Here is an 11,559-nt window from a genome sequence, read left to right as displayed (position 1 = left end):
ATTTTGCTGAGTCTAAACAGCTTGAAATGTGCTCCAAGAAGATCAGTGTAGGTGTTCAACTTAGTGTTATTACAATTAGAGCAACCCGGAGTGAGCAGATGAATTCTATTGCATTGCACTGAAACAAAAGATGCACCATGCAGGTTAAACTTTAAGCATGACCCACACTGTTCCTCAATGTTAGCCAAGAAGTTTTCATCCCTCAACTTCACCAAATGTTTGAGACGTCACAATACTCGTGAATGAACAACCTGTTTACATAAGAGGACCTGTGGAATCGCAGAGTGTCATGAGAAAGTCTCCTGCTTCTGTGATCTCACTTCACAACGATGTGAGGATGGATGGTGTCTTCTAGAGCTTTTGTATCTTCCTCACATGGTGAAGCTGTGCAGGTTGTTAATGACAGCATCTGCAGGGGGGAGAGCTTTGACAAACCTGCCTTAAAAAGGAAAACTATCCCACCCTGTGCGACAGAGAGGTACAGCATGTGCCTGCATGCACTCCCACAGCAGGAGAGAGCTGCACTTCCAAACAATATGTGCCACTTATGATGATAACACAAAGGTATGCCAGCAGACACCAGACTCCAAGATGCTCTGGGGTAAAATCAGCTGCTGGTGAAATTTTGAAAGGCCAAAGATCACTTTTATAACAAGAGGATAAGCTTTCAGATGTTTTCATTGGTGCAGTTTTATTGATCATATCTTACAGAGATAAGGAAAATAAAACATTTAATCAACTTGGACTTGATTCAAGCCACCTATTTTTTGAACCCACCTGCCCACTGGAATATCTTATTCAAAACAGATTGAATGGATATAAATAGATGAATTGGCTTGAAGGACAAACGTGTTGCTCAGTGAGAGAAATGTGATGCACATTACATATTTAGCATTTTCTTTACATTGTGTAACATCGCTTCCTTATGAGTCATTTCCTCTTGGGCCAACTGGAGACTAAAAATGTCTTCAATCTTGCAGCAATTAAGAGTTATGAGACGTATCGTATTGCTGTCGCCATGGACTACACAGGTGTTACTGATCCCTTTAATTAATGCTGCGGTATGTTTCAGAGGTCAGGTTCCACAGGCAGCGCTGTGCTCGGCTACTTACTGCAGTTATTACTTAGAGGATAAAACAGGGGAGCAATCTTTAACGTAATTAATAACACCTGTGTCAAGTGTCAAAACTCCACTACAGAAAGGCCTTAGACTTTCTCTCTGGGTGCTCTATAACAAGATTTCAGTCAAATTAGTATTAGTAATTAGTATTAGTATATTGTGACATCACCCAACTTCACCGACATCAGAAGCTGTTTGTGGTTAAGAGCTCTACAGATAAATCAGCTCTAAGGCTACAAAGAAAAATAAAGCAGATGATGCAAATAATTAAACATTTAGTAAGACCTGGTCATTTAGAGTTCCTTTACAATGCATAAATATATCTTGCAAGAGATCACTCCTGATTTTTGCAATGTGAGAAAGATTTGTGTTGTCTGCCTGTGTTAATTATTTTTGTGATAACCTCACATATTCTGACTGTGATTAAAGAATACATGGTGGACTCTGCAGGACATATTGGCTGGTACTGTGAGGGAAAATAAAAGGTCAGATTTCTGAATAGCTAGTCAATAACCCTCCAGCATAATAACAGAACAGTAGGATACTGGTGTAATTCCCAGCAGGACAACATTCAACACTCCCATTGCTGCTCCTCTAATAAAGCCTGTTGCTCTCAACCCTAATAATAGTGTGTGTGTGTGTGTGTGTGTGTGTGTGTGTGTGTGTGTGTGTGTGTGTGTGTGTGTGTGTGTGTGTGTGTGTGTGTGTGTGTGTGTGTGTGTGTTTGTTCCCTCATCACCCTGGGTTTTCTCAAGAACAGAAGCGACTCTGTTAGCTGACATCAGGAGTAAACATCTCTTCATCACTTTCAGGTTCTCCTCTCAGTTCCCCCCCCCCCCCCCCCCCCCCCCCCGCCCGCCCGCCTCCTCCTTCTCCTCCCTCGTTGTTTATGACCATATATGGCTGGTTCCCGTGGTGATGATATATTGATAAATGGCTGCATGTGGGGAACTAATATGAGTGAGTCAGAGATGAAAAAGAAGATACAAATGGGCAATATTACTGTAAGCATGATTTGGCTTAAATCAAACCTTGCTCATCACTGGTAAGAAATGTCAACATCACACTCCACTTAGTTTGGGCCTTGAGTCAGCCACTGGTGCCACAGTTCAAACTCAAGAAATTAAGTTTAGGAAAAATAGGAAATGCAGGTTATATCCTCCCAATGAAGACTGCAAGAAGATCATACTACACTTTTGGATTAAATAATAATGGTCCTTAATATAATTACATGTAAATCTTTCAGGGGTTCATGGGAGAAAAAGAGACAATCACATTTTAGCTCGAGATTGCCTCAATTTAAAAGGTAGGCTTTTGAAAAGAAAACAATTAAGATAGGGAGAAAAGCGATAAAACAGAGAAAACAATAAGGAGAGAATAAATAAATAGACTTAAACTGTAGAGCAAAGGCAGCATGATCAAACAATAAACCAGTCAGAAGCTGTTCATGTGAGCACTGTTGTTTTGATTTTAGCCATTGTTTGAGTCCTCTGTTAAAAGAATTACTGTTGCTCTCTAATTTTATGCCAGTGGGCAGAGAGCTCCAAGGTTTTGCCCCCTTTGCAGAGAAAGCAGACTGGCCAAAAGATGTCTTGTACATTGGGACAAGACAATCCACCGCTGATGGAGGCTCGTGTGACTGCCCTACGAGAGCTCTGACGCCTAATGGCTAATTCAGATAACAGTGGTGACACATGATTATTTACACATTTAAAAAACAGTTTAAGAATACTAAAATTCATAAAATTGTCAAAGGTTAAAAAGTTGTGTTTTTTTAAAATGCCACAGTGATGCCATCTCATAGGTTTCTGGTCCATGACTTTTATTGTCTGCTTATATAAAGAAAGAATAGGTTTATGAAATGTCTATAGTGCAACAACAACATAAACATTTATTTTAAAAGTGATTCAAACAAAAAATGATCTAAGGCAACAGTTATTCTGAAAAAATGGGATAATGTAAAAAAAAATATTTTTAAAAGGTAATTGCACCGCCTGGCCGCTGGGTGTCACTGTGGGGGCAGCGCCTGAAAACTACGCCTGTTTCTTTACTTTCTGTTGTCAGCTGATCTGTATCTGTCTGTCGTTACTTCTCCGTTTCTCTGGAGTTCAGAGTTTGAAAGTCCACTTAATGCAGGTAAGTGTCATAAATATGAGTATTGTAAGCGCCATATGAGGAGATATTTCTCCCTTACCGAGAGCTACTTTGACTTTGACCAGCAGAGGAAGAGGAGAGAGAAGAGGCAGGTAGCTCGTGTTGTCTTCTTCAGGTTAGCTGGCGAAGCTCTGCTAACTACCGGTGCGCCCATTATCGGACAAGTCTAATTTTGACACTGTAATTTACATGTTACGGGAAACTTTAAGGGGGCATATTAGTTAGTTTTGTTCGTGTGCAATTCACCTGTTTTGCATTTCACTTTTTTGAGACTCCTGCTTTTTCCCCCTGACAGTCTTTGATCATGAAGAGCTCCAAAGAGGCCGTGCAGTCTGCAGCCAAAGAGTTCCTGCAGTTTGTCAACAGAGGAGTGTCTCCATACCACGGTACAGTCTTTAAAAAGATTATTTACAAGAACAAAATGTACACAATCCGTTAAAAAGTATATTTGCACATGTAAAAGAATGATGAAATACACTTTTTGCATGAGCTACAAGATGGATTTGAGTGTCTATATTTACACTAAGTTTAATTAAATACAGTTTGAGACAAGCCTGCAGACAGGATTGGGTCAAATACATGCTCACAAAATAAATCTTAAAACCTAGTGGTAAATTACATAGTGTCATTTATTAACTTAAATCTCACAAACATTACAATAATAGAGTAAAATAGAATAGAATAACTTTATTGATCCCAAACTGGGAAATTGTGGCGTTACAGCAGCAGGTTATCCAACACACAATATGAGTAAAAAACACAATATTAGCAAATTTAAAGACAATATAATATTAAATACAAAGTAAATAAGCACTAAAAATATAAAAAAATAAGAATGTGAATATATACAACCAGGATTTAACTTAGCATTACTAGTCTTAAATATGAAGATTAAATATGAAAGATTAAATGTAAATGTGCAAAAATAGAGTCGTAGATGGTTGTAGATTAAATATGGAAGATTAAATGTAAATGTGCAAAAACAGAGTCGTAAATGGTTGTAGATTAAATATGGAAGATTAAATGTAAATGTGCAAAAACAGAGTCGTAAATGGTTGTAAATTAAATATGAAAGATTAAATGATACAAGTTACTGAATATATTTATTGAAGCTAAATCCAAAATCCAGATGATCTCTCCTTTTTTTCGTGGTTTTATATAAAGTTAGATTAATAGTTCCGACAAGATAGCAGGTTGTGTTTGATAAAAAGACTTTCATAATCTGCCAGCTTTCTGATATGAAGTTTCCAGTGTGAGAACAAAGAGATCTGCATGTCTCAGCAGAAAGAAGGTGTGAAGCAGAGACACTGTTAGGTTAACACACAACTTTGAGCTTGAGATAAGATAGGATCTCTGCAGATGATGTCTCAAACCTTTGCACTGTGAACTCTGGCGTTCTGCAGATTGGGCAGCAAAGCTATAAAAATGAATTGTTGAATTGATTTGCAATAAATAATAAATAAGCTGCATAACTGATTCAAGAATTTGTCCTGGATATATTAACAAAGCACCTGTAAGTGAATGTTTTTACATCTTGATGGTAGTATAATTAACAATTTTGAAATAACTGATTATTCTTCAGTTGCTGCTTTTTAAAATTGAATATAACTTAACAGAAAAGTCAGAAGCATACTTTTTTGTCTGCTTTTTGCCCCTTTAGTTGTTGAAGAATGCAAGCGGCGTCTGTTGGCCGCGGGCTTCACCGAGCTGAAGGAGTCAGAGAAGTGGAACATCGAGCCGTCCAAGAAGGTCAGTCAGGGTTCATGGTTCTGTGTTAATAGTTCATGGGAGTTAAGAGTCAAAAGATCTAGTCTGTGTCTTAGATTTAGCAGTCATTTTAACGTTTATTTTTTCTAGCCAGAAAGTTCAGTTTATTAATCTGTTTGTTAATTAAAATTCCATCCCCTGCTTTCTTCAGTACTTTGTGACCAGGAACTATTCCAGCCTCATCGCCTTCGCTGTGGGTGGACAGTACCGTCCAGGAAATGGCTTCTCCATGATCGGAGCCCACACAGACAGCCCCTGCCTTAAGGTGAGAGCCGACCCACTTCCAGCCGTCAATCACAGTCTGCCTCTGGACATTTCTTAAATCCCTACGAAGCAGCCAGAGTACACGAGAACAAGCCTCAAAATCCTCTGCAGCCAAACTGCCACAAAACTGAGCAGAAGTGAAAAATATGTCAGAGGAGATGTGCTTACGGGTCCTGATGCATTCAGCAGGTGTTTGTCATCCTGTCCTGTATTTTGTGATGTTTTTCTCACAAATGTGTTTATAACATTTAATCAAGGCCCAGAGAAGAGCACAAAACAATTCTAATTAAATTACAAGTAATTGATTAAAAGAGGTTTCAGCGTCTGTCTTTAAACATAAAAAATGTCTAATGAATGTTTTATAATCTAGAAGTTTCAGAGTCAGTGATTTATTGGATTATAAAACTGTTTCAGGTGAAGCCGAGGTCTTTGAAGTCAAAGCAGGGATGTCTGCAGGTCGGAGTCGAGTGCTACGGCGGCGGCATCTGGAACACGTGGTTTGACCGTGACCTTACCATTGCTGGCCGCGTGATGGTCAAGGTAGGCGGAGTATTATTTTTCTTGTCAGGATTTCTTCTGAAGCTACAGTTAAACACAAGCTCTGTCAAATCTGTTCGTTTTAGATGATGGCGTTGAAGAATTTTATGAGCCAGATTTTGTTTTGAGCAGGTGTTCCCCTCTCCTCATCTTTAGAAATAATATGTATACGTTTGTCCTCCTGCAGAGTGACGGCAAGCTGCTTCATAAGCTGGTTCATGTGCCAAGACCTCTGCTCAGGGTCCCTAACCTCGCCATCCACCTACAGAGGGACGTCAACGACTCCTTCGGCCCCAACAAGGAGAACCACCTGTCAGTCAATGCAGATCTTTGATCACCATTTTTATACTCTGAATACTAATTGGAGAGGAAATTGATATACACACATAAAGCATAAAAAAATATGAAAACAAAATCTTTGTCTTTAGAATCTTTGAATTTAGGACTCATAGGATTAACTATAACTAGCCATCTTTTAAGATATGTTTTGTAGCTCAGTTTGAAAGATGAGTTTGTGCTATAATTATGTTGTGTGTCACAGCGTGCCCATTATCGCCACGGCTGTCCAGGAGGAGCTGGAGACGGGCTCCGTGTCCTGTGGAGACGCCTCCTGTGCAACCAAGACGGTAAAAGAAACAGTCACACGCGTCGATACTCTGACATTTGGGTTACAACATATAACACAAAATGACTTGTATAAAATTAACAACATTGAATATGAGAACTATTTCTTGCTTTTTGTTGCCTTTGGTCTGTCTTTATGTTCTCTTTTTTACCCTTCATTTTTTTATGCTTCATCCTCCCACACACCACATGGCCTCAAAACTCACAGGATAATTCACTAGTTATTTTGGCTTTGTGGACAGAAGGGTCAGTGATGCATGATTTGCATCAAAGGGACAAACACCAAATTATTGCTAAACTTCTTTGTTGTCTATGAAAAAGTTAATATTCCTGTTCTAAAAATGTTGGATAGTAAAATGTTTTGATAACATACTGTATGTGTGTACATCAAAATTACAAAGTGAGGGAATGGAGAAAGGTGAGAGAATTTAAATCAGGATGAAACACAACATGTTGTTTATTCCTTGTCAGGCAGAGAAACACCACCCGGTGCTGGTGAAGGTGCTGTGTTCAGAGCTTGGCATTGCGCCTGAAGCTCTGCTGGACTTTGAGCTGTGTCTGGCCGACACTCAGCCTGGGGTAAGTCAACTATTGACTTCCTGTCACTTTTTAGCGTCCAGTTGACCACCTCAAACAGCATCACTCTCAGTCAGACTGTTTCTATCATTTTATAAACATGAAAAAACCTGGTAAGGAATCTTGCATGGAGAAAACATTCCAGACTCTGAACCTCTGGTATTTCTGTCCCTTATGTTCTTCTTCTCTTCTCTCTGCAGGCGATAGGAGGCGTGTACGAAGAGTTCATTTACTCTCCTCGTTTGGACAACCTCCACAGCTGCTACTGCGCCCTGCAGGTCAGAAACCATACAGAAATCAGATTTTTTTTTTGTTGTCTTCTTTTGACCTTTAGTGTCTTGTTCATAAAAATGCTGACACACCACCACTTACTTCATACTCCCTTTCTTTTTGTCCCCCAGGGCCTGGTCGAGTCCTGCTCCGGAGACTCTTTGGCCAAAGATACCAACATCCGCATGATCACTCTGTACGACAATGAAGAGGTGGGTGATGTCGAATCAGAACCAGTTTGAGATATGTGATGGGGAACAGTTTCTGCTTGGAGTGCTGTGTCTGCTGTCTCTCAAACAGATGTTGTTTTTTGGTTTACTCTTGAACTCCCAGTGATGGGTGATCTGAAGGAAATCCTACATACAGTTTGTTATAATCTGTAAATGCTTCACATTAACAGACTTTGTGTTTCCTGTAGGTCGGATCAGAGAGCGCTCAGGGAGCTCAGTCAAACCTGACGGAGCTCATCCTCAGCCGCCTCGCCGCCTCCTCCTCCAACCTCACCGCTTTTCAACAGGCAGCGCCGCTCTCCTTCATGATCAGCGCTGACATGGCACACGCTGTGCACCCCAACTACATGTCAGTGTCAACACACAAACACACACACACAGCTGCCCATTACTTCAGCCGATTGTGAAGTTATTGTAGCCTTAAATGTTGAGTGATTTAAAGTTTGTTTTCAAAAGGAAATTGTTCTTAAATCAGCTGTTGCCTGAGTTTTAACTGGTTAGTCGCCTTTTATAAGATATTGTAGTGGCGGGTTAGGGTTAGAGTCATAATCCTCCAAACTCACAGCCCGAGTTCGAGTCCAACCTGTGGCTCCTTTCCTGCATGTCATTCAAGCGGAAACGTCTGGTCTTGAATAATTAAGCCAATGCGGAAGTACAACATCCTGCAGTTCCTGAAGTATCCGCTTGAGGCTGGCTGCAGGAACACCAGAAGTCACGTACACACAACAGGCAAAAAGCGTTTTTACAGCATAAATTAACGTGTTTACAGCCTAGTACTAAAAAACTAAATTGGTCTCAGGCTTCGTCCATTAATATTAGCAGCCTATGGTCATTCCCCACTCTCTCTCCCTCCCTGATTTCTGACTCTATCCTCTCCTCTATCTTTAAATAATGGCATAAAAAGCCCCAAAATAAACCTAATTGTCATATAAGATATTTTAAAAAGCATGAATGTTTAAAAAAACATATTAACAGTGACAACACAAGAACTAAGACATGATACGTTTCATGCAGATTGTTTCTTGTGTTAGTAGGAAGGTGCAGTTGTTCTCAATTGTTGCTTTATTTTATATTTAAAATTCCACTTTAAAGAATTGTTAGTAGAGCTGGTTTGTGTTCATCTTCTTAGGGAGAAGCACGAGGAGAACCACCGACCAGCTTTCCACAAGGTAAGAGTTTTAGTTTATTTATTCTTTCATTTAAAAGGGACACAAACAGACCTACATTTTATCATTTGGAAAACTTTTCTTGAACTTGAATATTTGTGTAAGCTTTATTTCAATGCAGCAGATCGGTTAGATTTGATTGGCTAATTTCTAACTTAATGAATCGACTCCCTAACTTCTACATTAATTGAGTAAAAATTGTTTTAAAAAACGTGTGTATTCGACTTTAAGGTTTTTTACTTCAGTGATACTCAAACAAAAGCTTTTTTTAGCCTCTAGTTTTGCTGCAGAGTTCATGAAATGTGGTGGGGAAAGATTATTTTCAGGAAGCGGGACAAAGCATCCCGACTCACCCAGAACATTGTCGTTCATTTCATCCGAGGTGATTTTAATAAAGTAAAATGGAATCAACCTTCACATGATTTTCTCTCAGGGCCCAGTGATCAAATTTAACAGTAACCAGCGCTACGCCACCACGGCTGTCACCGCCTCCGTCGTCAGAGAGGTCGCCAGCCAGGTCGGCGTGCCCCTGCAGGTACAGTGTGTGTGTGTGGGTGTGAAATTATGGATGAATTGTTTGCAGACAGAGGCTTAGTAGCGTCTCATTACTTGGTGTTTCTTGAGTCACTTGGCAGCTAATACAGATCTCCTAGCAACATGTTGGGCTGCTCCAGGACGACACAGAGAGGAGAAAAGAATGCATGTGCGAAATAAAGAACAAAGGACTCTAAGTACGACTATAAAACTCATGTAGAAAGGCTAGAAACATGTTTTATTTTCAAGGAAGCAGATATAGGTTGTTCTATGAGAAAATGTTTCCTATATGGTTAGAGAATCAATTTATTTAGTGTGATCAAATTTGAAATATTGTTAAGCTCAGAGTAAAAGATGCACGATGAAAATCGTTTACAAGCAGCTGTCGGGATCACCATGAAACATCAGATACATGACATAAACACGTTACACTACTCTGAGCTGATTAGATCTGTGCCGCTTTTGTGAGATTCAGGTGTACCTGTTTAAATAAACCTGCATTGAGTTTTTGCTCCTTGTAGTTACACCTTAACGTTTCTGATTTCAATCAAGATACTTTTTGACATTACCATAGTTTAACTTTCATTTAATTTCCTGTAGTTGCTTCCTGCACATTGAGGCGCTACTGAAGAGAGGAAATTACTTGATGAGACCTATTTGTGGTTTGTAGACTTTGCAGTGCCTCCTAAAGGCCACTAGATGGCAGATAGGAAGACTGTGTTTCCTGGAATATAAACATTCCAGATGTGTAAAGATTTGCTGTTTAGTACATTTTCATCAGTTTGACGTTTGAGCCCTCCTCCTGCAGGATGTGATGGTCCGTAACGACAGCCCATGTGGAACCACTATCGGACCAATCCTGGCCGCCCGCCTCGGGATCCCTGTGATGGACATAGGAGCTCCGCAGCTCTCCATGCACTCGATCAGAGAGATGTGCTGCACCTCCAGCGTCCTGCAGAGCACCACCCTCTTCAAGGTAACCCCGTCTGTGAAACAAACATACCTTCTCTCTCAGAATGACAGCAAAGGGATTGTTGTTTTCTGTAAATGTGAGGACTTGACACCTAAGAAGACTTGGAGAGGACAGATCAAAAGAGAGGGTGACCATGCATTACCCAAGACGAGAGTCATTCTCGGGCTGGCTGCTTTTACTTCTTCTCCAGAGGGTGCATTTCAATCTATAATTGTTGGAATTGCTAATATGCAAATTTACTGAAATTCTCACAAAACAATACTTTAAATAGTCCTCATCAGTTCTTTTAAATCTCGTGCAGATTATTGCCATATTTTCATTTCTCACTCATTGTCTGCTTCCACCTGCAGGGCTTCTTCGAGTTGTTCCCCGCAGTGAGGAGCACACTGGCTGTCGACTAGAGCCGAGGAGAGCCATAACTGACGGAAACAAAGGATGACATTTCCATCAAGCAGGTTGCATTTACACATGCAGGATCCAGCACTTACTGATGCAAAGTGTATGTCCATCAAAAACGGTGGAAATCTGGTCTCATGTATTTGATGAAGATGACAAATCCTTTCCTTAAGACACTTTTTCAGTATTTCTCCTCCATACTTTAATATGCTGTAATCATATCACCAATGGAGGCAAACACACATTACAGTGCACTATGTTTCTAACAATCTGAAATTGTTTAGGAAATAATAAAATGTGTTAAAGTTTTGTGTTTGTTATTTTACTTCACATATAATATTGAATGTGCAAGGTTTCATCCTGCAGGAGAAGCTGTTGTCATTGAATTATATCTCAACACTTATATGAATAAAACCCTCTTAGGAGCCAGATGTGCAGCTCTGCCAAGTTTCCGGACAGTTTGTTGGCACAATGAAGAGAATATCTCGTCTACAGGAGCCACTTTTATAATGCAGAGAGGGGGAGGATCATCGCCACACTGCAAGAAATGTGTGTTTTCACATATAGTCTAGTCTTTTTGAAGGTCTCTGTCTTGTCTCAGAATCGAAAGCATTTTGACTCTTGTCTCGCTCTCAGACTGGACGGACTCTGGATTTTTAATCAAGACCACCACTGAGGCTATTTGTCCACGTCATTACTTTGATAAGATAACACCCCTTTCTAAAAGAACAAATAACTTCAATTCATTCAGAATTAGATTTTTATCCTCCATTTATGGCCTCAACCTTCCCGGTGTTACAGTCTAAGTGAGGGACACGCCCCCTGCAGAGAAGACAATTATTTTTCAAGCATATTTAAGGTCTTGTCTCGGTCTCGGAGCACTCCAGTCTCGGGTAGGTCTTGGTCTCGGTTAGTGTGGTCTTGACTACAACACTTCTATAGTCATGT

At 40.1% G+C, this 11,559-nt stretch overlaps 1 protein-coding gene across 4 annotated transcripts; it reads left to right on the top strand.

Annotated features, from left to right (window-relative positions):
• Positions 1-3,128: 3,128 nt before the first annotated feature.
• On the top strand, positions 3,129-10,921 carry dnpep (aspartyl aminopeptidase). Of its 4 annotated transcripts, none has more exons than XM_061032297.1 (15): positions 3,129-3,256; positions 3,570-3,660; positions 4,935-5,023; positions 5,193-5,306; positions 5,720-5,845; positions 6,030-6,154; positions 6,384-6,468; positions 6,938-7,045; positions 7,243-7,320; positions 7,444-7,524; positions 7,731-7,891; positions 8,672-8,711; positions 9,142-9,243; positions 10,051-10,218; positions 10,566-10,921. In XM_061032297.1, exons 1-15 carry the CDS (start codon positions 3,251-3,253, stop codon positions 10,614-10,616), a joined length of 1,425 nt encoding a protein of 474 aa, XP_060888280.1. In that variant the 5' UTR covers positions 3,129-3,250; the 3' UTR covers positions 10,617-10,921. The 4 variants fall into 4 exon arrangements, with proteins under 4 accessions (XP_060888280.1, XP_060888284.1, XP_060888283.1 ...); XM_061032301.1 differs by having other exon boundaries at positions 3,256-3,389; XM_061032300.1 differs by lacking the exon at positions 3,129-3,256 and adding an exon at positions 3,263-3,418.
• The last annotated feature ends 638 nt before the right edge of the window (positions 10,922-11,559 follow it).

This window comes from Labrus mixtus, chromosome 24 (genome assembly GCF_963584025.1).
Source record: "Labrus mixtus chromosome 24, fLabMix1.1, whole genome shotgun sequence".
NCBI classification, from domain to species: domain Eukaryota; kingdom Metazoa; phylum Chordata; class Actinopteri; order Labriformes; family Labridae; genus Labrus; species Labrus mixtus.
This window is presented reverse-complemented; position numbering and strand designations above follow the sequence as displayed.